Source organism: Rhinoderma darwinii, chromosome 10 (genome assembly GCF_050947455.1).
Source record: "Rhinoderma darwinii isolate aRhiDar2 chromosome 10, aRhiDar2.hap1, whole genome shotgun sequence".
NCBI lineage: Eukaryota > Metazoa > Chordata > Amphibia > Anura > Rhinodermatidae > Rhinoderma > Rhinoderma darwinii.
The window spans coordinates 83,339,221-83,364,250 of record NC_134696.1 but is presented as its reverse complement, the minus strand read 5'-3'; the positions used below and the strand labels follow the sequence as shown (position 1 = coordinate 83,364,250).

Below are 25,030 nucleotides of genomic sequence, written 5' to 3'. Positions count from 1 at the left end.
AGCGCCACTCATGCCACTTTAATAAAAAGTGGGTGGGGCCCCACAGAAAGGGCAGAGCCTACCACAAATTTACTGCAATTTACCACAGAAATAGGCGCAAATCATAGCGCAAATCTACTCCAGCTCAAGTTTAAGTAGATTTGACTTTCTGGCACACGGACAATTAGAGATGCGCCTAATTTATTAAGACACATCTTACTCCAGAGCTCTTTACATTAAGACTGCGATCTGATACTCCAGTCCTAATAAATTCCCCCCCACTATATCTATGTAGGGTCCGGTTATATGGTAAATATCCAGCCACTGCTAATTCATATCCAATGCTGCATCACTGACACTACCCTGTGGTTACATCCCATACAAACAAGAACAAGGACATTTCCTGACAATCTTGGGGACATTAATTTTGGATTAAAAATTTGTATCAAAGGGATATTATTATTATTATTATTATTATTATAATAATAATAATAATAATAATAATAATAATAATAATAATAATAGTAATAATAATAATAGTTATAATAATGATAATAGTAATAATAATAAAAATAATAGTAATAATAATAATAATAATAATAATAATGCTAGTAATAATAATAGTAATAATAATAGTAATAATAGTAATAATAATAGTAATAATAATAATTAATTATAGTAGACAAGTTATCTGATCACGTATTGCCTCTCCTTCTTCTCCAGTACATACCACTACTCCTGCGCCTCCAATACCGTTTTGGAATAAATTCATTGTGACTTCTGCAGCTTCTACCGTCATCTCTCTACTTAAAAATAAAAATACGTTGCGGCTGCTGCCGGTTCTGTTGTCGCCATCTTCATCCTTGGAATGTTTTTTTCTCTCATCCATTACATCAGATATAAGTAAGTATTGTAAATAATGATTTTGTGTCTTGCTTTTACCATACTGACTTCCATGCCCAGCCGTCTACTCACAAACCAGAGATTTCACAAGAATATTCTGCAGTTCCTTTCACTCTCTTCTCTATATAGAAGAACAAAAGGATAACGACAAAATATCTGTCTGTGATTTGCCCGGATTTCATGTTGTATTAGAACAGTGGAGTCCAAATTCTCTGAAGTGCAAAGCCCTGACATGTGACGGAGCCATCTTACCCCGAAAGTCTTAAGCCGCCCATACACTTTATATGGCGGTCAGGCGAACACTTGATACATCCCCACGGGAACAAAGGATCGGGCATGTAGATATTAAACATGCCGATCCTTTATGGGGTCACCTGTGGTAGGTTCTTATGTGGGCGACTGTTACTGGTGTAATTATTTTTATATCTGAATATTGGAGGGTTGTAGGTAAAAGAGTCATCACTGGGGTTCAGTCCTGCTCTGCCCGTGATCCTTGGGGTGCCAATTCTATACCATCCATAAATGCAAATACATCTCAACATCGCAGGATCTTCTTGGTGCAAATAAAATTCTGCTTATTCCATTACATCCATATAACAGGGCAATGTTTCCCATGACATGGCAATGTTATATGGATATAATGGAATAAACAGCATATTCTATTTCTCTATGACGCTGGGATGTATTTGCACTTCTGGATATTGGAGGGTATGTAATTGTGTTCTCCTTCCAGGTTCCTCCAGCACATAACTCCTCAGTGCCATATATATGTTCTACACCGGAGTCTATATAGGAAATACTGTACCACCTCTTCTAGTTATAACATGACCCAGTAATGGGAATATTACAATGTAGACTTCTTGTGGCTCATGAACATGTCACTCTGGAGTTGTGCGCCCCTGGTGGTCTAATGGGGGCACATTACACCTCTATGTACATAATATAAAGCATTGCTGATTGTCACAGATGTAAAATGACTTGGGGGTAATGATTCTACAGATAGAAATAGATAAAATGAAGAAACATATGAAGCTTTATCACATTCTACAGAAAACAGAGATGATTCATGTCACTAATCCACAATATTACTTCCCTTATTACAACTATATAGAAAATTGATGAAGAAAAAATCCAAGAGAGATGTTGAGACCCAATGTACCATCGATGAAAGTAGAGAGAGTAGCGACCAAATCAACGATAAATACGGTATAACAATGTGACATATTAATATCTATCTACATAGAACCATTTATAGGCAGGTTTTCTATCACTTGGATACTGGGAATTTTCTTGTTCGTCTCTTTCATTTAATGAAATGTTTTTGCTAAAAAAAACAACCTAATCTATGAACATTTTTAGTAACGTCACTGGAGTCATCACAACTGCGCACTATATCTCAATGTATTTCCCAATGAACGCCTCTTATTGGTGAGGACGGAGGATTCCCGCTCCTCACACCATCCGGAGCCGTTCTCTGTAACGATCTGCCGTCTTGTGACATAACACTACACACCATCACATACAGTTATTCCCACATGCACCAAAGGTAAAAGTGCAGCTTCACTTTACAGAAAAATCCTCCATTTTATAGATTATTCAATACAACACTCAATATAACCACTGGTCCACGATTTTGTATTTGATCGGTTTCAATATCTCGCTGCCATGATCATTAATCCGGGAACATGGTTATACAGGGAAACTGGGGGGATCCGTCATATCGACAAAGAAAAGTGAAGGAATCCTAAATGTAGAGGCAGCTTCAGAGATTGTGTTTTTTTTTATTCTCGTGGATTATTGTGCCATTCAAATACCTGTAAACGGTTAATAAATTACACTGAACATATATAAGCCTTTATTTTATCATTTCTGATTTCAATGTTCTGTGTTTCAGAAAAACGTCAGGACAAAATTAATATTATAACTGATGATGCTTCTCAAGGACTGGCTGAGAACATAGACATCAATGGAGACACTAAGATCTCCATGCCTGGACCCAATGATGAAACCATCAACATCAGCCCAGATGACGTGGACACCACCTCTGATATTACAACCGATGATGCTTCTCATGGACTGGCTGAAAACAGAGATCTCATTGAAGATACTAAGATCTCCATGCCTGGATCTAATGATGTTTCCATCAATATCAGTCCAGAGGACGTGGACACCACCTCTGATATAACCGATAATGCTCCTTATGAATGGGCTGAAAACAGAGATATCATTGAAGACACTAAGATCTTCATGCCTGAATCCAATGATGTTACCATCAATGTCAGTCCAGATGACGTGGACACGGCTTCTGATAATATAACTGATGATGCTCCTCATGGACTGGCTGAAAACGGAGATCTCATTGAAGACACTAAGATCTCCATGCCTGCATCCAATGACGTAACGATCAACATCAGCCCAGATGACGTGGACATCGCCTCTGACATTACAACCGATGAGGCTCATCATGGACTGGCTGAAACCAGAGATCTCATTGAAGACACTAAGATCTCCATGCCTGGATCCAAAAATGTAACCATCAATATCAGCCCATATCATGTGGACACCACCTCTGACATTATAACCGATGATGCTTCTCATGGACGGGCTGAAAAAATAGACATCATTGAAGACACTAAGAGCTCCATGCCTGGATCCAATGATGTAACCACCAATATCAGCCCATATCATGTGGACACCACCTCTGAAAGTAAGTTCTCAGGGCTTTTATCTTTTAATTTAGCCTTATAATATTACCCAATATTACTAATAAAATTACATAGTAACACACAAATTAACAAATCAAACAAGAGGATTGAGGGCCGTGCTCAGAAGATATTACAATCTATGAGGAAATACGGATGACACAAAAAGTTAAAAGTGCTGTTTTGGTACAGCCATATCTTATGCTAAATAGGGTAGTACACGTAAAGCTGCATGAACCGGTCACCAGCCAGTATCTGTGACTAAATTATGTTAATAATTTAGATATGTGTATCATCCTCTTTATAGTCCTAGCCTATCACATCACATTACTGATACCTCCCAACATTTTAACCCTTATTCATGGAAAATTACTCAACCACGCCCCCATTATGAGGAACACCCACAGAACTGCCCAATTTGGGATTATATTTGCATAAGCCCCACCCTTTTAAGGTCCATTTCATGGGACATTTCAGAGAAATCAGGACGCGTATAGTGGGAAAATCCAGCAAAGACAGGATGTTCGGCAGGTGCGATATTACTGATCACTGGTGATGATGAATTGTAAGGAGTGAGAATTTTCCATTCTTCATATGATAAAGAGACTGATTGTTATTATAAGAAGTAGCAGCAGTTGTTCTAGTTTACATTGTGTGGATAAAAACCTGTCGGCCGTGTCATTGGGGACAATATATTAGGGAGTTGTTGCTTACGCCATTTCCTAATATTTTATGAATCTCGCTCCCAGGCTGACGGTGGAGTAGGAACAATGTCCATTATATTAACAGCTGATCTTATAGACTGCGTGTGTTTTACAGAACAACAAGAGGACAAAGAACATCTCCAACATCTTCCAAGTGCTGAGAAACATCTTGGGCAGAATAAGGAAGGAGTTGGATTTAACGCCTCTAAGACCAACACGTTTACAGAGAGCGCCAGTTATTCTTCCCCAATGCAGGAATTACACAAACATCTTCTGGCGTATTTTGAAAAAGCTGCATCTTCTCCCAAATAAAAAGAAGGTAAGAATGTGAGAGTTTCTTAGAGCTCCATAAACCTCTTCATACACTTTATGGTTGTCCTGAGATGTGGTCATCTAGTTACAGACTGCCACTTACTGTGGCCTGTTTTCTGCAATGGGAGATAGACCATTGTTATAATATCTACAGTGTCCTCATGGGGGGCAGTGAAGGAGCAGCGAACTGTAGAATCCCCCGGCTGCCCCGCTCATTATAATCTATGGCCATGTACATAGATCACTCCTCGCTGTGCTGCTAATTCCAGTTGTACTCGGCTCACAACATACAATGCAGGTGAAGTAACGTTATCACTCCATCTTCTGAGACCTTGTTGCGTCCATTGTCATTTTATCCAATGTGAAGTATGTAAGTCTTCAGACTGCACATGTAATGGTGAGAACGATGATGAGGATGGTGACTGTGATCTGGATTATCGCAGCAGGTGTAGCAGCAATGCAACGAACAAAACCTTATTTGATGCTCAAAACTTTTGCAAATCAAAATTGCTGTTTATCCTCTTCCCCTTCAACCTGCAGTAACTCAGACTAGATGACAGCTGGAGCTTTTAGTAGCACGGACGTATCAGATCTGTCCTTGGCTACTAAAGTGCCTTCCTGCAAAAGAGACACCTTTGCAGACTTTTAGTTTTTTTGCAGCATATGTATTCTATTAAATAAAACATATTTTCTAATTAAAAAATGTGGCACTGTTTGTCTTCAGAAGCTTGTATGACTTACAATACAATACAAACTGCTGGGTGCCGTTCAGTGCTCATCCTGTCAGATGAACTTACTGTCTGGTCAGTCTCCAGCCGAAAATCGATGGCCTATCCACAGAATAGGCCATCATTATATGATCAGTGGGTGTCCGAATCTCAGAACCCCCGCCAATTTCCCTTACTGCTCCATACTGTGAAACATTAACACACTTGTAGCTGCGGTTCCAAGTTTTTTTACAGCCTTCTCCCATTTACTTTATTGGGAAAAGGCTGTAATACTGTAAACCGCCACTACAAGTGTGTTAATGTTTCACAGTAAAAAGCAGTGACAAGAATGACGGGGGAAGCAGGACTTGCAAGAGCTCCGTGGCCACCTCAAAACAGCTCATTTGTGGGGGCGCCGAGAGTCGGACTCCCACTGATCAAATATTAATGATCAATTTCTTCTCACTGCAAAACTCCTTTAATCTCCGCTGTCAGCTTAGATTAGTGTTCAGGAGAGCAGAGGGGCTGGAAAATGAGCCGCCAGTAAGATCGTCCAAAATGTTTTCATTAAAACCAATTGCAAATATGTTTTATTTAATAAAATACATACAGTGCAATGAGAAAATCCCGCAAAGGAGTCCATAGCCTTTAAGATGAAAATCTGAGCACTGATTGGTTTCTATGGGCAATAAGGTCCGATTTTATGTTAGAGTTTTGATATTTGAGGCCCATGGGTGACTTTAATAGTTCACAATCTGTAACTATTCCTGTTATTGACCGTCCAATGTTATAAAGTAGAACGCTATAAAATGTGAATGATCTGATAATGTATTAATACCTCATTAAGCTTCTCATTTTGTTTTATCTCAACAACAGCATGACACCATGGACATTATAATAGACATAATCACTTCTCAACATCATAAGACGTCATCTTGGATTGTCCATGGCTGCACTGGTTATAGAGAACAAAGGATCCTGGCCTTAATTTCCACACAAGGCAAATATGAACTAAACAAATGTGTCAATACTTTGATGCTATTTAGACTTTCACCGCAATGAGCAGCAGGGCTCTGCTTTGCTCAAGACATAACTATAATGTTTCCAAACAACCACAAACTTTTGCATGCAGTGGTGGTCATAATTACAAATCTGCCATGACCTGTGCTGTTACTGATTTCAGTGGTTCAAACATTATAGCTCTACACGGATAATTGGGGAAACTGGACCTGGAGTTTCTGCAATTCCAAAGCTTGCATTGAGAAAGAAAACAAGACCAACCTCACAGACTAAGTCAAATGAATTTCCTGTGACCTCTTCCTCAGAAAAGCATCCCAAGGAATTAGTATGCGTCTCTTTTGGCGAAAAGAGTACCAGCAAACCTAGGTCCACCTCAAAGGATTTTTTTCTGCGCCTGTGGCTCGGCTGAGTAACAGTGCCACCCTGGACTTGACCAATCTTTGGACTATAGATCCATATACCCGGAGTCTTTGTGAAATAAACTCACAAGAAAAGACAAATCTCGCTGCCTGTGGCTCGGCTGAGTCACAGTGCGAAACCTCATTAAAAAATGACAATTGTCTCTGCCTGTGGCTCGACTGAGTCACAGGGCAAAATCTTATAAAAAATGAAAATTGTCTCTGCCTATGGCTCGGCTGAGTCATAGTGCTTAACATCATTAAAAAGGACAATTGTCGCTGCCTGTGACTCGGCTGAGTCACAGTGCCATCTTGGACATAAGTGCCACCTGCCACCGATTTGTGGCAGCTATCAAGATTACTCAGTGAAAAATTTTAATACCCTTCATCACCATTACCAACAGAAGAGACTGTATTTACAAACCGTCTCCAGTTGAAAGGATGATTTTTAAGACTGCCATTTTCATGACTGCTACTGGTTACCCCTTACATAATTTAGAATATTGATACATGTATGCCAACTTTATGGAAAAAAATGTTGTAGTCATGCTATTTCAATAAAAATATGAACATCTAAACATAGTGTTTTATTATATAAGTAGAACATTACTATAGAAAACTGTCTGTACCCTGAAACATGCTGGTTTACCACACATTCTGGATTACTAGAAAGGTATAGTGAAATGTTGCTGAAAGTTATGAAACAGAATCCTATAACGGATTCAGTATAATAATCTAGGGAGTGGCTGAAAAAAAGCAGTGTGGCATGGGGAATTTTGCTTTGTTCGGTCACGCTCCTCATTACGCCTTTAAATATTTAAGACACATTTTCGACACATTGTCGAAATCTTTGGCCCCTCACTTCTACAGCCCATCCCCACCCTCTATACCAACACAGATTGAGACTCCAGACCGGACCCATAAATAAATCCAGACACTAAACCCATATATAAATTCAGAAACACCCCCGAACTAATTTAGACCCAAGACCAGACCCTAAAATTAATTAAGACTTTAAACCACTGTATTACGTAAGACCCCAGACCCCTAAATTAATTCCGACTTCAGACCAGAGGCCTAAATTAATGCAGACCTTAGACCAGACCCTTAAATTACCTCAGACTTAAGATCAGACTTCATTAATTCCAACTCCAGACCAGCCCCCTACATCCATTCAGACCCCAGCCCAGACCTCGACATTACTTTAGACCACAGATCAGAACCCTAAATTAATTCAAACACCAGACCAGACCCCTTAAATAATCAGACCTCAAGAAAGACCCCTCTATATGCTCACCTCTCCTCGCACCTTTATGCTGGACAGCCACAGGACCTAGAAAGATGGTGGAGCCTGGAGCTAAAGAGAAGCAAGGAGAGTATTACCAGCTGTTATCTATTGGATGAATCAAATGGATAACGGCATAAAAAGTAAATGGGTTCTGTTCTTTAGGGGAGGAAAATTTTCCCCATGACCCCTAAAATCCATCCCTGATCCAATCAATATGACTGTGCAACCCCTCCTGTCTCAGAATCTGCAGGGGTGGATCGAGAATTGTTTGGGTCCCAATGGCAATAGGGGTCATGGGCTTCATAGAGCAAAATGTAAGTGGTTTTTATTTTTCCACTTGATGCAGCCACATAACAGACCACATTGTCACTCTGGTCTAGTCAGGTTGTTTTTATTTTTGTGTGAAATTAAATTATACATTCTTATATTAGGTTAGAGCTTTTTTTCTGAAACAAATCCCCTATTCCCCTTTTAAATCACTTTAATTAAACTCATGAAGTAATAGCATAGCCATTCAGAAACGTTTCTCTCTAATGCTCTACCCCTTTAAGAAATTAGTCAACTTTATCCCCTTCCCGCGATTGGGCGTAACTGTACGTCCAAATTCCAAGTGATTTCCCGCACTCGGGCGTACAGTTACGCCCGGCAGATAAAGCGAGCACAGGAGCTGTGCGCGCTTTATCTTCAGCGACTGTCAGCTGTTATACACAGCTGACATGCCGCTGCAATGGCTGCGATGGCTGTTACCGCCGATCGCAGCCATTTAACCCCTTCAATGCGGCTGTCAATGACGTCCGCCGCATTGAAGTGGTTTACAGAGGGAGGGAGCTCCCTCTGTACCCCCGGGTCTCCCCGCGATGGATCGCAGGTGGCGATTGTTGCTATGGCAACCAGGAAGCCGTTACTAGGCTTCCTGGTTGCCAAGGTACGGAAGCCTATTAGGTCCTGCCCGAGGCAGGACCTAATCGGCTAACTGTCAAATGAAAAATGACAGTTGCGATGCACTGCACTACATAAGTACATACATAAGTAGTGCAGTGCATCGTAGCGGGGATCAGAAGACCAGATCTTCAAGTCCCCAGGTCAGTGTAAAAGAAAAAGTGAAAAATGTAAAAAAAAATGTGAAAGAAAAATAAATTAATTAATTAATAAATAATAAATAAATAATAAAAACAACACTTGCCCTGTTTCCCTGATCAACTCCTTTATTATTAGAAAAAACATGAAAAAAAAACTATACATAATAGGTATCGCCGCGTTCAGAACGGCCTGATCTATAAAAATAGCACATTATTTTTACCGCACGGTGAACACCGTAAAAAATATTAATAAAAAACAATGACAGTATTTTAGTTTTTGGTCATCTTGTCTCAAAACTTTTTTAATAAAAAGTGATCAAAAAGTTGCAAGTAACGCAAAATGGTACCAATGTAAACTACAGTTCGTCACGCATAAAACAAGCCATCCCACAGCGATATCAACTAAAAAATAAAAAAGTTATGGCTGTCAGAAAATGGCGACACTAAAACATGATTTTTTTAGAATAGAGTATTTTTATTCTGGGAACGTAGTGAAACGTAAAAAAACGATATAAATTTGGTGTCGCTGTAATTGTATCGCCCCGCAGAATAAAGTTAACATGATGTTTATACTGCACGGTGAACACTGTAAAAAAAAACAAAAAAGAAATGTGCTGGAATGGCTGTTTTTTGGTTTCCTCATCTCCCAAAAAATGGAATAAATAGTGATAAAAAAATCTCATGTCCCCCAAAATGGAACCAATAAAAATTACATCTCGTTCCACAAAAAACGCGCCCTCACACACGCCCTAACGGAAAAATAACACATTATAACTCTCAAAACGCAATGATGCAAAATGATTCTAAATGACGGCCCAGGTTCATTTTTAGGTCCAGTAGAATTTCACTAAATACCCCACATCATCATTTGCTGGACCCCCCAGGTGGACCCCATGGACACAGCAGTGATGAGGACACTTTAGGGCCTTGTGCGGCTTATAGGGCTGGTGAAGAAGTCAAAGATTAGGCAATACTGGAGCGCCGATATTTTGTATAATACCCAATAAACCCGGCCTGTGCATAAAGGATTGGTTCAAAGCGTACCACACCAATCCATGGATTCTTCATTCACCCCATTTATTACATCATCCTATTATGACCTGATGCACTCCGCCCAGCTTATATATACCCTGATGTACTCCGCCCAGTTTACATATGCCCTGATGTACTCCGCACAGATTACATATACCCTGATGTACTCCGCCCAGATTACATAAACCCTGATGTACTCCGCCCAGTTTACATATACCCTGATGTACTCCGCCCAGATTACATATACCCTGATGTACTCCGCCCAGATTACATATACCCTGATGTACCCGCACATATTACATATACCCATATGTACTCCACAGTTTACATATATCCTGATGTACTCCTCACAGTTTACATATACCCTGATGTTCTCCGCACAGATTACACATATCCTGATGTACTCCGCCCAGCTTACATATACCCTGATGTACTCCGCCCAGCTTACATATACCCTGATATACTCCGCCCAGCTTACATATACCCTGATATACTCCGCCCAGCTTACATATACCCTGATGTACTCCGCGCAGCTTACATTTGCCCCCACATTATAAGATAAAATACAGCTAAAACACCAGGCAAAATCTGCGCTTCAAAAGCCAAATGGTGGTCCAACTGAGCCTGGCCGTGTACACAAACGGCAATTTATGACCACATATGGGGTATTACTGTATTCTGGAGAACCCGCTTAACAATTTATGGGATGTGTGTCTACGGTGGTACAAGCTGGGCACAACACATTGGGCACTGAAATGGCATATCTGTGGAAAACAGCAATTTTCAATCTGCAACATCTATTGTTTACTCATTTTTGCAAAACACTTGTGCGGTCAAAATGCTCACTACACCCCTAGATAAATTCTTTGAGGGATCTAGTTTACAAAACGGGGTAATTTATTGGGGGTACCACTGTACTGATACTATAGCTCAATGCAACATGGGGTCAAAAAACTAATCTTGTAAAATCTTCACTCCAAATACTAAATGGCGCTCCTTCCCTTTAGAGCCTTGCTGTGTGTCCAAATAGCAGTTTATGACCACGTGTGGGGTATTTCCGTACTCTGAAGAAGTTGCTATACAAATGTTATGGTGCTTTTTCTCCTTTATTTGATGAGAAAATGAAAGATTTTGAACCAATGCTGCGTCTTATTGTAAAATAATGTAATTTTTCATTTTCACTGCCCATTTCTAATAAAATATATGAGACACCTGTGGGGTCAAAATGCTCACTACACCCCTAGATGAATTCCTCAATGGGTGTAGTTTGCCAAATGGTGTCACTTTTTTTGCACTGTACTGGTACCTTAGGAGCTTTACAAATGCGACATGGTGCCGAGAAATCAAACCAGCAAAATCTGTACTCCAAAAGCTAAATGGCGTGCCTTCCCTTCTGAGTCCTGCTGCTTGCCCAAACAGCAGTTTATGACCACATGTTGGGTATTTCTGTACTCTGGAGAAGTTGCTTTACAAATGTTGGGGTGCTTTTCATCATTTATTTGTTGAAAAAAATAAAAATTTTGAGGTAAAGCTACATCTTATTGGAAAATAATGTGATTGTAATGGCAGGGGGTAGGGAGACGGACAAGTGAGCCCTAATCTACCCGCCACTCTGTCCCTGCCTACTTGCAACGACCCGCCCTAGGCGACGGGGTACAACTGGGCGGCGGTCCCTGCGCTCAGTAAGTGCACGACAAACACGACAAACATACAAAGGAACACAAGCAAGGAAAAGGGGCCGTTGCCCACGGCAACACCGTGAGCAACCAGAGTGGTGAACGAGCCGAGTCAAGCCAGGAGTGTGCGAGGTACAAAACGAAAAGCAGAAGAGTAGTCGGTAAGCCAGGGTCTGTATGGAGCAGGATCAAAAATAGCAGGAGCTGTAGCTGGGCCAGGAAACCACAAGGAAAGAATCACAAGCACCGAGGGACAGGAAGTGCAGGCTTAAATAGACCGAGGGCGGGAGCTAGCTGAGTCTGGCCAGGTTACGATAGGCTCTCCCACTCCTAAGCCTGCCAGCCTGAATGGTGGAAGGAGGAGTCAGTCTCAGGGATGTATTCTCAGGTGCTGACTGATTAGTTCTGGGAGTTAACCCCGAAGCTGTGCCTGGCAGATCCTTTACAGTGATTTTTCATTTTCACTGCCCAATTCTAATGAAATCTATGAAACACCTGTGGGGTCAAAATGCTCACTACACCCCTAGATTAATTCCTCAATGGGTGTAGTTTGCCAAATGGAGTCACTTTTGGGTAGTTTCCACTGTACTGCTACCTAAGGGGCTTTGCAAAAGAGACATGGCGCAGAAAAAACAATCCAGCAAAATCTGCTCTCCAAAAGCCAAATGGCGCTCCTTCCCTTCTGAGCCGTGATGTGTATTCATACAGTACTTTATTACCACATATGGGGTATTTCCGTACTCTGGAGAAGTTGCTTTACAAATGTTAGAGTGATTTTTCTCCTTTATTTGATGAGAAAATGAAACATTTTTACCTAAAGCTACGTCTTAGTGGAAAAAAAATGAAATTTTTCATGTTTACTGCCCAATTCTAAGGAAATCTATGAAACACCTGGGGTGTCAAAATGCTCACTACACCCCTAGTTGAATTCCTTTAGGGGTGTAGTTTCCCAAATGGAGTCACTTTTGGGGGGTTAACACTGTACTGGTACCTTAGGAGCTTTACAAATGCGACATGGTGCAAAGAAATCAAACCAGCAAAATCTGTACTCCAAAAGCTAAATGGCGTGCCTTCCCTTCTGAGACCTGCCGCTTCCCCAAACAGCAGTTTATGACCACATGTTTGGTATTTCCGTATTCTGGAGAAGTTGCTTTACAAATGTTGGGGTGCTTTTCATCATTTATTTGTTGAAAAAAATAACAATTTTGAGGTAAAGCTACATCTTATTGGAAAATAATGTAATTTTTAATTTTCACTGCCCAATTCTAATGAAATCTATGAAACATCTGTGGGGTCAAAATGCTCACTGCACCCCTAGATTAATTCCTCAAGGGGTGTAGTTTCCTAAATGGAGTCACTTTTGGGGGGTTTCCACTGTACTGGTACCTTAGGAGCTTTACAAATGCGACATGGTGCAGAGAAACCAATCCAGCAAAATCAGCGCTCCAAAAGCTAAATGGTGTGCCTTCCCTTCCGAGTCCTGCCGCTTGCCCAAACAGCAGTTTATGACCATATGTTTGATATATCTGTACTCTGGAGAAGTTGCTTTACAAATGTTGGGGTGCTTTTCCTCATTTATTTGTTGAAAAATAATTTTTCATTTTCACTGCCCAATTCTAATGAAATCTATGAAACACCTGTGGGGTCAAAATGCTCACTACACCCCTAGATAAATTCCTCAAGCGGTGTAGTTTCCAAAATGTTTTTTTTTTTTAGGTGTTTCCGTTATTTTTGCACCACAAGACCTCTTCTAACCTGACATGGTGCCTGAAATATAATTTAAGAAAAGGAAGGCCCAAAAATCCTCTAGGTGCTTCTTTGTTCTGGGGCTTTTGTTTCAGGCCCGCAGCACACTAGGGCCACATGTTGGATATTTCTAAAATCTTCAGAATCAGGGCAATAAATATTCAGTTGTGTTTCTCTGGTAAAAACCTTCAGTATTACAGGAAAAATTGATTAAAATTTAATTTCTGCAAAAAAAAATGAAATGTGCAAATTTCCCTCCACTTTGTTTTAATTCCTGTGAAACGCATAAAGGGTTAAGAAACTTTCTAAATGCTGTTTTAAATACTTTAAGGAGTGCAGTTTTTAAATGGGGTGATTTGTGGGGTTCCTAATATATAAGGCCCTCAAAGCCACTTCAGAACCGAACTAATCCCTAAAAAAATAGGCTTTTGAAATTTTCTTGAAAATTTGAGAAATTGCTGCTAAACTTATAAGCCTTGTAACGTCCTAGAAAAATAAAAGTATGTTCAAAAAATGATGGCAATCTAAAGTAGACATATGGGAAATGTTAGCTAGTAACTATTTTGTGTGGTATAAACATCTGTCTTACAAGCAGATACATTTGAATTAAGAAAATGCTAATTTTTTGCAAATTTTCTCAAAATTTTGGTGTTTTTCACACAAAAATATTGAATATATCAACCAAATTTTTTCACTAACTTAAAGTACAATATGTCACGAGAAAACAATGTCAGAATCGCTTGGATAGGTAAAAGCATTCCCAAGTTATTACCACATATAGTAACACACGTCAGATTTAAAAAATGAGGCTGTGTCATTTGGTCCAAAAGTGGCTGGGTCCTGAAGGGGTTATATGAAGAGGACTCCTGACATGGAGCGGGGTGCAGTCCACTTCTCATGAGATTTTGACTGCTCTGTGAGACTTCTTGCTGAGTCGGGAGATTCCACTGTGAGGGGGAGACTGTGCGCATAAGATAGAATAAAAAAGGTTGCGGCCTGTGAAGATTTCTGCTGCCATCTTACTTTATGCTGGGTGCTTTATGCTGGGTGTAGGGTCGCCACCTTTTCTATCCAAATATACCGGCCAGGTTCAGGATGTATTTACAAGTGCATTTTTGTCTGACTCTTCTTTTGCAAATTGCGCAAAAAAAATAAACAAAGAAAACACAAAACATCCACAACAACATGGGTAAAAAGTGGGCGTGGTTTTGGGTGCGGGGCTTCAAGTTGAGTTAATAAAAGGTTTAAAGGTTAACGCTTTACTGACAGAATATATCCTCCATTAACCCTTTACTGACAGAATATATCCTCTATTTACCATTTACTGACAGAATATATCCTCCATTAACCCTTTACTGACAGAATATATCCTCTATTTACCATTTACTGACAGAATATATCCTCCATTAACCCTTTACTGACAGAATATATCCTCTATTTACTATTTACTGACAGACTATCATCCAATAACCTTTTCCTGATAGACTATATCCTACATTAACGAAGGATATATTACTTGTATGTCAGTAAAGGGTTACTGGAGTATATAATCTGTCAGTAAACATATAATAGACATCTGCTTTATTGATAACCTGTTACTACGTCAAGCACATCTTTCCTAAGGGGAATACCCCGGGTTTTCACACAGACGCCATTCTTCCCTCCACTCCCTCATATTGGGCCAGGCCAACCATCTGCCAAACTTAGTCAGGCCACAAAGTCATCCAATAGTTGTGCTCGTTGGGGTAAAATGAACACTCTGATTGGTCTACATTAACAGCATGAGCCGCACATTGTTAACACTTGGTTTGCTGACCTTGAGATGATCCTGATCTGCTAATCTCTGCTTGCAAAATACAGATGTACCGCTTCCCGATGTAAATATCTGCGGGTGCCTTGTTGTTCCGCCTGGGTGGTGATCCTAGCTGGATGTTATATATATATATATATACATATATATATCTTGTTATACAAGATAAATTCCTGTGTATTATGGAGTCATCTAGAGGAGTAGGCTCCTGGATAATGGACAAAGTCTCTCAGCAGAGATACATACATGGAAGGTAAATCCTGTCACTCACGCGTTACCTCTCTGCTTTCACTTCAGTGTGTGGAGTATGGAGACATACGGCCCCTGTGTTCTGCTGTACAGACTTCTTCAGGTGCCATAGATACAGAGAAATGCTTCTACTGGAGAATGCCTCTGTACATGGGGCATCCGATGGAGCATGACACGATATGACAGATAAACTCTCTGTATGCTGGAATATGACATTGGAGGCCTACAAAGTAAAGCCCCATGAAGTAGAATGAGAGTCCTATTAAAGGTAGCAGACAAGGAATGTGATAAAATAACAAAATGAGTAATACTCTCCTCTTAACCCCCGCTCCTCCAGTGCCGCCGCTCTGGTTCTCTCCACCGGTCTTTGCTAACGTTTACAGGAAGTGATAATGTGCCATCCTAACCATGTGACCACTGCAGCTAATCACTGGCCTCGGCGATGATGCTGGCAAGAATGGCACGTCACCGCTGAGGCCAGTGATTGGTTGCAGCCATTATGTGCATGGACCAGCATGTCATCACTGTAAACAGACCCATGGAGAGAGGCCCCGGGGGATTTACTAGATTAGTATTACTTATTTTTTTACTTCATCACATACCCTGCTTGAAGCCGGTCTTTGAAATGTCATGGAGAACGCCTTGATGGCTCTATACAAAATGGACATTATACATGTTTTCTATGGACACTTTTGTAAATCAGGACAGATTGAGATGCGGCTTATCAGAGTTTGTGGCTTGTTAAGGTTTGGTTTGTCTGGACGTATCATGTCAGAATACAACATTGTTTTCCAAAAATGTTTGCCTTACGCAGATGTGCCACGCAGCACACACACAGGTCACCAATGGATGCACATGCACAAACACACACAAAGGTAATTATACAGACACCCATGAATAAACCCACATACTCATGCAGTGCTAGTAGTGCGAGTGTGTGACTGAACGTGTAACTGTAACACACGCACACTCCACACATACACACACACACACACACACACACACACACACACACACACACACACACACACACACACACACACACACACACACTCACACACCACTACACACCACACTACATACTGTTCAATCTCCACACATTACACTATGTACACAAATCTTACAAACTGTACAGACACTCCATACACTCTACACATACACACTACATACAGACTACACACACACACACACACACACACACACACACACACACACACACACACACACACACACACACACTATACATACACCACTACACACACCACACTACATACTGTACAAACTCCACACACATTACACAAAACATACAACCCACATATACACTACATACAAACTGTACACACACTCCATCTACACTACACACACACACACACGAAGCACATGGCACATACACATACCACATTACACTCACTGAGTAAGCACCACACACACGTTGCATACACAGTACGCATCACACTATACACATAATACAATCTACGAACACCACATGCACACTATACACATACTACACAACCTGCAATGTTTACAATTCTTCTCACTGCTGAGAGGCACAGACTTAGTTACGGATTAGGCTGGGAAGATGACTGACTTGTTCTGAAATGACAGGAAGACACTGAGTCAAGGGCATCCCTCCTTGATACAAGGACCTTCTGATTTAGACCTAGTAGACCTCAAGATGGTCGCTGCTACTACATACGTCATGCCTAGTGCCCCTTGAGATAGTGACTGCTGAATGCACTGTAAATAGGCTCTGTAACATGAACCGACTCTGATCCTTTTAGTTTTGCCCTACTGTTGACCACTGCCGATACAGCACTCTGTCTTGGGTCATGTCTCATATCATGTACATTTCACCGTTCAGCCCAGCTATCCTTACAGTGGGGCTACACACACCACCCCTGCTCACTCTTCAAGACCAGTCGCCACCCCAGACCTAACGATGGATACTGACTAGTACAGTCCTGATTAGTCTAACTCAGATTCCTCAGTTCCAGCTCTAAATGGAACCATTCCCAGGCGTGATGACGCATATACGCTCACGCATCCACCATCATTCTGTTCCAAAAGGGCATATGTAGCCTTAAAATGACTTCCCGGCCGTAAATCACAGTGCTTTAAATTTAGAGTGTGAAGAAGCCAAGTACTTTGCCTTACCATTTATAAGAAGTCAATAACGCAACAAGATTAACTCCATCTGTAGGGAAACCCACCACATGGATGCAGAACCTGTGTGCTCATGGTCATGTGACCAAGATGTCATTGCAGGTCCTTCACCGCTTCTAGCCAATGAGACTGCACTGGTAAGGCAGGGCTGGCAGCATCTTTACGGACTTGCTCACCTCGCTTCATGTGCGCCCCTGGAGGAACTCATCTGGCCCCAGGAATTCAGTGCCCTAAGCTAGTCCAGTGTTTGATACCCTTAATAAGGTGGAACCAGAATACAAGGGAGTGGTTTGAAGATACAGCTGCTAGGGGCAATGACAACTGCAAGTCAACGTAAAAACATACTGGTGAGAGGGGATCAATGAATGGGGCACTGGTGTGTGCTAACGCAGGTAGACTAGCCGAGGTCGGTAATGGAGTTCAGGCAGAACGGTGATAAAAAGCGATATAACATCTATAACTGGCATTGAGAAGCTCCCTTACATAATGCACATTTGCTCTTCACTAGTTGGACAGCCGTCCACACCGAGCCCGGTGGAGAAGGACACCTGGCGTGAGTCCGGACAGCTACGTTTATTACAAATATGCTAATTTACTGTACTGAAACATTGAGACTCCAAATAGGAACGAGAGACACCAGATTTCTTGCTGTGTATGTATCGTTTACTGATCAACAATGCATTGAAGGATCACAAACAAGGTATGAGGCGAGTGATAAAGGGCTGGTACATAAGATACATTCTTATACGTGAAACGTCAGCTCTATGCGAATAGTTTGGATGCAATAGTTGGATGCTGGAAATTTTCTATCAATAAATTATAGTCAACTGACATGACCAAAGTCATATGCATATCCTGCTCCCTCTGTACCCCGATCAGCCCCTTGTGGCAAAATTGCCACCCGCGATTGGTAGCTATGGCAGCCGGAGACCTATTGAAGACCTCCAGGCCTGCCATCGGTGCACTATTAAGCCTTGCCAGAGACAAGGCTTAATAGTAAAGTACAGATAAAAGCAATACAAGTATTGCAGTATATTACATGAGCTATCCATTGATTGCAAGTTCAGTTCCCTAGAAGGACTAAAAAATAAAGTAAGAAATTGTTTAATACAATTCTTAAAAATATGACAAAAATAACTAAGTGTAAAAAAAATCTGTTTCTTTTTTAGAAAAAATTATGAAAGCAATAAATCAGTGAAGATAATTGGTATTGCCACGATCGTAAAAGTCTAAAACATTTATATACCACGTTATTTAACTCTTTAGGTGAACGCCCTAGGAATTTTTCTTTTACAACGCAAGCATTGCTGTTTTTGGTCACCTCTCCTCCCCATACAAATGGAATAAAAAGTGATCAAAAAGTTGTATGTACCCCAAAATGGTATTAATAAAAATTTCAGATCATCCCACAAAAACAGGACCTCAGACCTCTCCATTGACAGAAAAATAAAAATGTTATGGCTTTCAGAATATGACAACACAAAACTATTTTTTTTCTTCAATTATTTTTTCTTTGTAAAAGTAGTACCTCATAAAAGAAACTGATAAATTTGGTATCGCCATAATCGTATTGACCCACAGAATGAAGTTAATGTCGTTTTTACCACACAGTGAATACCATAAAAACAAACCACAAAACTATGGAGTAATCGCTGTTTTTTTCCTATTCCTCCCTACAATTTATTTTCCAGTATACCAGTACATTATGTGGTGCATTGAATGGTGCCGTTGTATTTTTTCTCATAAAAAAATACAACTCAACCCGCAAAAAACAAGCCCCTCAAAAAAAATAAAAAAACGTACAGTGAAGGAAGTATTTGATCCCTTGCTGATTTTGTAAGTTTTCCCACTGTCAAAGGCATGAACAGTCTAGAATTTTTAGGCTAGGTTAATTTTACCAGTGAGAGATAGATTATATAAAAAAAAAAATAGAAAATCACATAGTCAAAATTATATAAATTTATTTGCATTGTGAACAGAGAAATAAGTATTTGATCCCCTACCAACCATTAAGAGTTCAGCCTCCTCCAGACCAGTTACACGCTCCAAACCAAATTGGTGCCTGCATTAAAGACAGCTGTCTTACATGGTCACCTGTATAAAAGACTCCTGTCCACAGACTCAATTAATCAGTCTGACTCTAACCTCTCCAACATGGGCAAGACCAAAGAGCTTTCTAAGGATGTCAGGGACAAGATCATAGACATGCACAAGGCTGGAATGGGCTACAAACCATAAGTAAGACGCTGGGTGAGAAGGAGACAACTGTTGGTGCAATAGTAAGAAAATAGAAGACATACAAAATGACTATCAATCGACATCGATCTGGGGCTCCATGCAAAATCTCACCTCGTGGGGTATCCTTTATCCTGAGGAAGGTGAGAGCTCAACCGTAAACGACACGGGGGGAACTTGTTAATGATCTCAAGGCAGCTGGGACCACAGTCACCAAGAAAACCATTGGTAACACATTACGCCGTAATGGATTAAAATCCTGCAGTGCCCGCAAGGTCCCCCTGCTCAAGAAGGCACATGTACAGGCCCGTCTGAAGTTTGCAAATGAACATCTGGATGATTCTGAGAGTGATTGGGAGAAGGTGCTGTGGTCAGATGAGACTAAAATTTAGCTCTTTGGCATTAACTCAACTCGCCGTGTTTGGAGGAAGAGAAATGCTGCCTATGACCCAAAGAACACCGTCCCCACTGTCAAGCATGGAGGTGGAAACATTATGTTTTGGGGGTGTTTCTCTGCTAAGGGCACAGGACTACTTCACCGCATCAATGGGAGAATGGATGGAGCCATGTACCGTCAAATCCTGAGTGACAACCTCCTTCCCTCCACCAGGACATTAAAAATGGCTTGTGGCTGGGTCTTCCAGCACGACAATGACCCGAAACATACAGCCAAGGCAACAAAGGAGTGGCTCAAAAAGAAGCACATTAAGGTCATGGAGTGGCCTAGCCAGTCTCCAGACCTTAATCCCATCGAAAACTTATGGAGGGAGCTGAAGATCCGAGTTGCCAAGCGACAGCCTCGAAATCTTAATGATTTACAGATGATCTGTATAGAGGAGTGGGCCAAAATTCCATCTAACATGTGTGCAAACCTCATCATCAACTACAAAAAACGTCTGACTACTGTGCTTGCCAACAAGGGTTTTGCCACCAAGTATTAAGTCTTGTTTGCCAAAGGGATCAAATACTTATTTCTCTGTGCACAATGCAAATAAATATATATAATTTTGACTATGTGATTTTCTGTTTTTTTTAAATATAATCTATCTCTCACTGGTAAAATTAACCTAGCCTAAAAATTCTAAAAATAGAAAATCACATAGTCAAAATTATATAATGACAGTGGGCAAACTTACAAAATCAGCAAGGGATCAAATACTTATTTCCTTCACTGTATGGCTCTTGGAACGCAACAATAAAAAAACAAAAATTAAAAAATAAAAATTTGCTCCAAGGAGTTACTTGCGGGTTTTCATACAGAAGGTTATATAACATATAGCATTAATGTAACATATTTACGTTTCTTTAATAATGAGCTTGTCCGATTTCCTTAGCAAAAAACGCACCTAACGTGCAGATTTTTCTGCAGAAACACTGTGGAAAATCCACAGCATTTTCGTCTCATGTGATTCCAGCCTTAGGCATTGTTCACACAGTGCATATTTGATGCAGATTTAACCCAAAACCAGAATTCGATACAGGATATGAAACACATTAAGACCCTTATTTATATATTTGTTCTGTTTAGTTCCGCTCCTCGTTATGACTAAAAAAAAGAAATTTGCAAAATCTGCAGCAAATTTGTATTTCAACAAATCTTATCCACACGCTGCAGAAAAAATACGTAGAAAAAAAAAGTTTATAAATTGATTGCAGTGCAGATTCTCAATCTGCAGCATGTCCATTTATCTTTCAAAAACATTGCGGAATTTCTGCAATGTGTGAACTTACCCTTAACCCCTTCCCGCTCCTTGACGTACTATTACGTCATGGCAGCTGTATCGTTCGCGCTCCATGCCGTAATAATACGTCACGGGAGTAACGGCCGTTTCGGCCGTCCTCCCGACACATACAGGAGCTGTGACAGCTGCTGTCTTGTTCAGCAGCTGTCACAGCTCCTACAGCGGGGACCGATCGCTATGTCCCTGCTGATTAACCCCTTAAAAGCCGCGTTCTATAGAGATCGCGGCTTTTTAGGGGTTAAGCTGCCATCGCCGGCCTGCTACACGATAGCGGCCGGCGATGGTGACTATGGCAACCGGACACCAAACAATGGCGTCCGGCTATGCCATAGACGGAAGCCTAGTGGGTCCTGACAACGTCAGGACCCACTATGCTTGCTGTCAGTGAGTAGCTGACAGATCTAATACACTGCACTACGCATGTAGTGCAGTGTATTAGAATAGCGATCAGGGCCTCCTGCCCTCATGTCCCCTAGTGGGACAAAGTAATAAAGTAAAAAAAAAGTAAAAAAAAGATGTGTAAAAATAAGAAAATAAAAGATTTAAAAGTAATAAAAGTAAAAATCCCCCCTTTTCCCTTATCAGTCCTTTATTATTAATAAAAATATATAAACAAACAAATAAACTATACATAATTGGTATCGCCGCGTCCGTAACGGCCTGAACTACAAAATGATTTCATTATTTATCCCGCACGATGAACGCCGTAAAATAAAATAATAATAAACCGTACCACAATCACAATTGTTTGGTCACTTCACCTCCCAAAAAATGGAATAAAAAGAGATCAAAAAGTCGCATGTACCTAAAAATGGTACTGATCGAAACTACAGTTCGTTACGCAAAAAATAAGTCCTCGCACGGCTTTATTGATTGAAAAATAAAAACGTTATGGCACTTAGAATAAGGTAACACAAAAAGTGAATGATTGTTTACAAAACGTATTTTATTGTGCAAACGCCATAAGACATAAAAAAAAACTATAAACATCTGGTATCGCCGTAATCGTATCGCCCCGCAGAATAAAGTGAATATGTCATTTATAGCGCACGGTGAACGCTGTAAAAAAAAAAGAATAAAAAAACAATAGTAGAATTGCTGTTTTTTAGTCACCACGCCACCTAAAAATAGAATAAAAACTGATCAAAAAGCCGCATGCACCCCAAGAAAACTACAATGGATTCCTCAAGGGGTCTAGTTTCCAAATTGGGGTCACTTTTGGGGGGTTCCCAATGTTTTAGCACCACAAGACCTCTTCAAACCGGACATGGTGCCTAATAAAAAAGAGGCCTCAAAATCCACTAGGTGCTCCTTTGCTTCGGAGGCCGGCGCTTCAGTCCATTACCGCACTAGGGCCACATGTGGGATATTTCTAAAAACTGCAGAATCTGGGCAATACGTATTAATTTGCGTTTCACTGATAAATCCTTTTGTGTTATAAAAAAAATGGTATAAAGAGGATTTTCTGACAAAAAAAAATATGTAAATTTCACCTCTACTTTGCTCTACATTTTTGTGAAACACCTAAAGGGTTCATAAACTTTCTAAATGCTGTTGTGAATACTTTGAGGGGTCTAGTTTCTAAAATTGGGTATTTCATAGGGGTTTCTAATATATGGGCCCCTCAAAGCAACTTCAGAACTGAACTGGAACCTAAAAAAATAAATAAATGAGGCAATACTTCGCTTCTTACATTATACTGATAATGAGCCTGCCCACCCCGAGATGACCCCAGTTTTGACCGTTTATATAAATGGAGACCCCTATTAGACCGTTTCAGTGCCCGGTTTTCCCAAGCATACACCCCCGAGAAGTGTATTTCTATTGATGAGTCCCTGGTACATTTTAAAGGGAGGGTTCAATTCCGCCAGTACCTGCCGGGTAAGAGGGCAAGGTATGGCGTGAAGATGTATAAGCTGCGAGAGTGCATCAGGGTATACCTACAGGTTTAGGATATATGAAGGAAAGGCCACCCCCAAACCAGACTGCATCCTGGACTACAATAGGTACATGGGAGTGATGGACTTGTAAGATCAAGTCCTGAAGCCCTACAGCGCCATGCGGTGTGGTATAAGAAGCTGGCCGGGCACATCATACAGATGGCTTTGTACAATGCGTACGTGCTACGTCGATGTGCAGGCCAGACGGGAACTTTCCTGGAATTTCAAGAGGTGATTATCAAGAACCTAATCTTTAGGGACCAAGAAGGGGGGGCACCCAGTACTTCTGGAAGCGAGGCCACACGCATCGTACCAAGGCGGCAACACTTTCCAGGGGAAGTTCCCCAAACTGGCAAGAAGGGAAAAAGTCAAAAGAGGTGCAAAGTCTGCTATAAGAGGGCGATAAGGGATGACACAATATATCAATGTGACACGTGTCCCGAATAACCAGAGCTCTGTATGAAAGAGTGTTTTAAAATTTATCATACATCCCTTGGTTTATAATTTACCCCAATTTTACTTACCCTGATGCCCTCCGCACAGCTTATCCCCCCTCGTCTTTCCCCTCTGAGCGCTGCTGTGTGCCCAGGCAGCTGATAACAGCCACATGTAGGGTATTGCCATACCCGGGCGAACCCACATTACAGTTTATGGGGTGTAGGTCTCCGGTCATAATGCTCACTACACCTCTAGATGAATGCCTTAAGGGTGTAGTTTTTAAAACGGGGTCACTTCTTGCGGGTTTCAACTGTACTCGTACCTCAGGTGCTTCTGCATACATGACTTCGCACTAGAAAATCCCCAGTAGGCCAAATGGTGGTCCTTTCCTTCTGAGCCCTCCCATGGGCCCAAACGGCAGCTTATCCCAACAAATGGGGCCCTCAGAACAAATTGCGCAACAGAATGGGGTATTTTGTTTCTTGTGAAAATAAGAATTTTTGAGCTAAAATGACATATTATTGGAAAAAATATATATTTATTTAATTCCCAGCCCAATTCAAATAAGTTCTGTGAAGAAACTATGGGGTCTAAATGGTCACATTACCCATAAATGAATTCCTTGAGGGGTGTAGTTTCCAAAATGCGGTCATTTGTGATTGGTTTCTATTGCTTTGATAGCTCTGGGGCTCTGCAAATGCGACATGGCACCCGAAAACCAATCCAGCAAAATCTGGACTCCAAAGAACACACAGCGCTCCTTTCCTTCTGAGCCCTCCCATGGGCCCAAACGGCAGTTTATCACCACAAATGGGGTATTGCCGCACTCAGGACAAATTGGGCAACAAAATGGAGTATTTTATTTCTTGTGAAAATAAGAATTTTTGAGCTAAAATGACATATTATT

The 25,030-nt window shown here is 40.9% G+C and overlaps 1 protein-coding gene across 1 annotated transcript; it reads left to right on the top strand.

The window, feature by feature from the left end:
- The first annotated feature begins 2,000 nt into the window (after positions 1-2,000).
- Positions 2,001-7,239, top strand: LOC142662626 (uncharacterized). The gene is made up of 4 exons (XM_075840838.1): positions 2,001-2,088; positions 2,777-3,589; positions 4,404-4,607; positions 6,184-7,239. Exons 1-3 carry the CDS (start codon positions 2,001-2,003, stop codon positions 4,598-4,600), a joined length of 1,098 nt encoding a protein of 365 aa, XP_075696953.1. The 3' UTR covers positions 4,601-4,607; positions 6,184-7,239.
- The last annotated feature ends 17,791 nt before the right edge of the window (positions 7,240-25,030 follow it).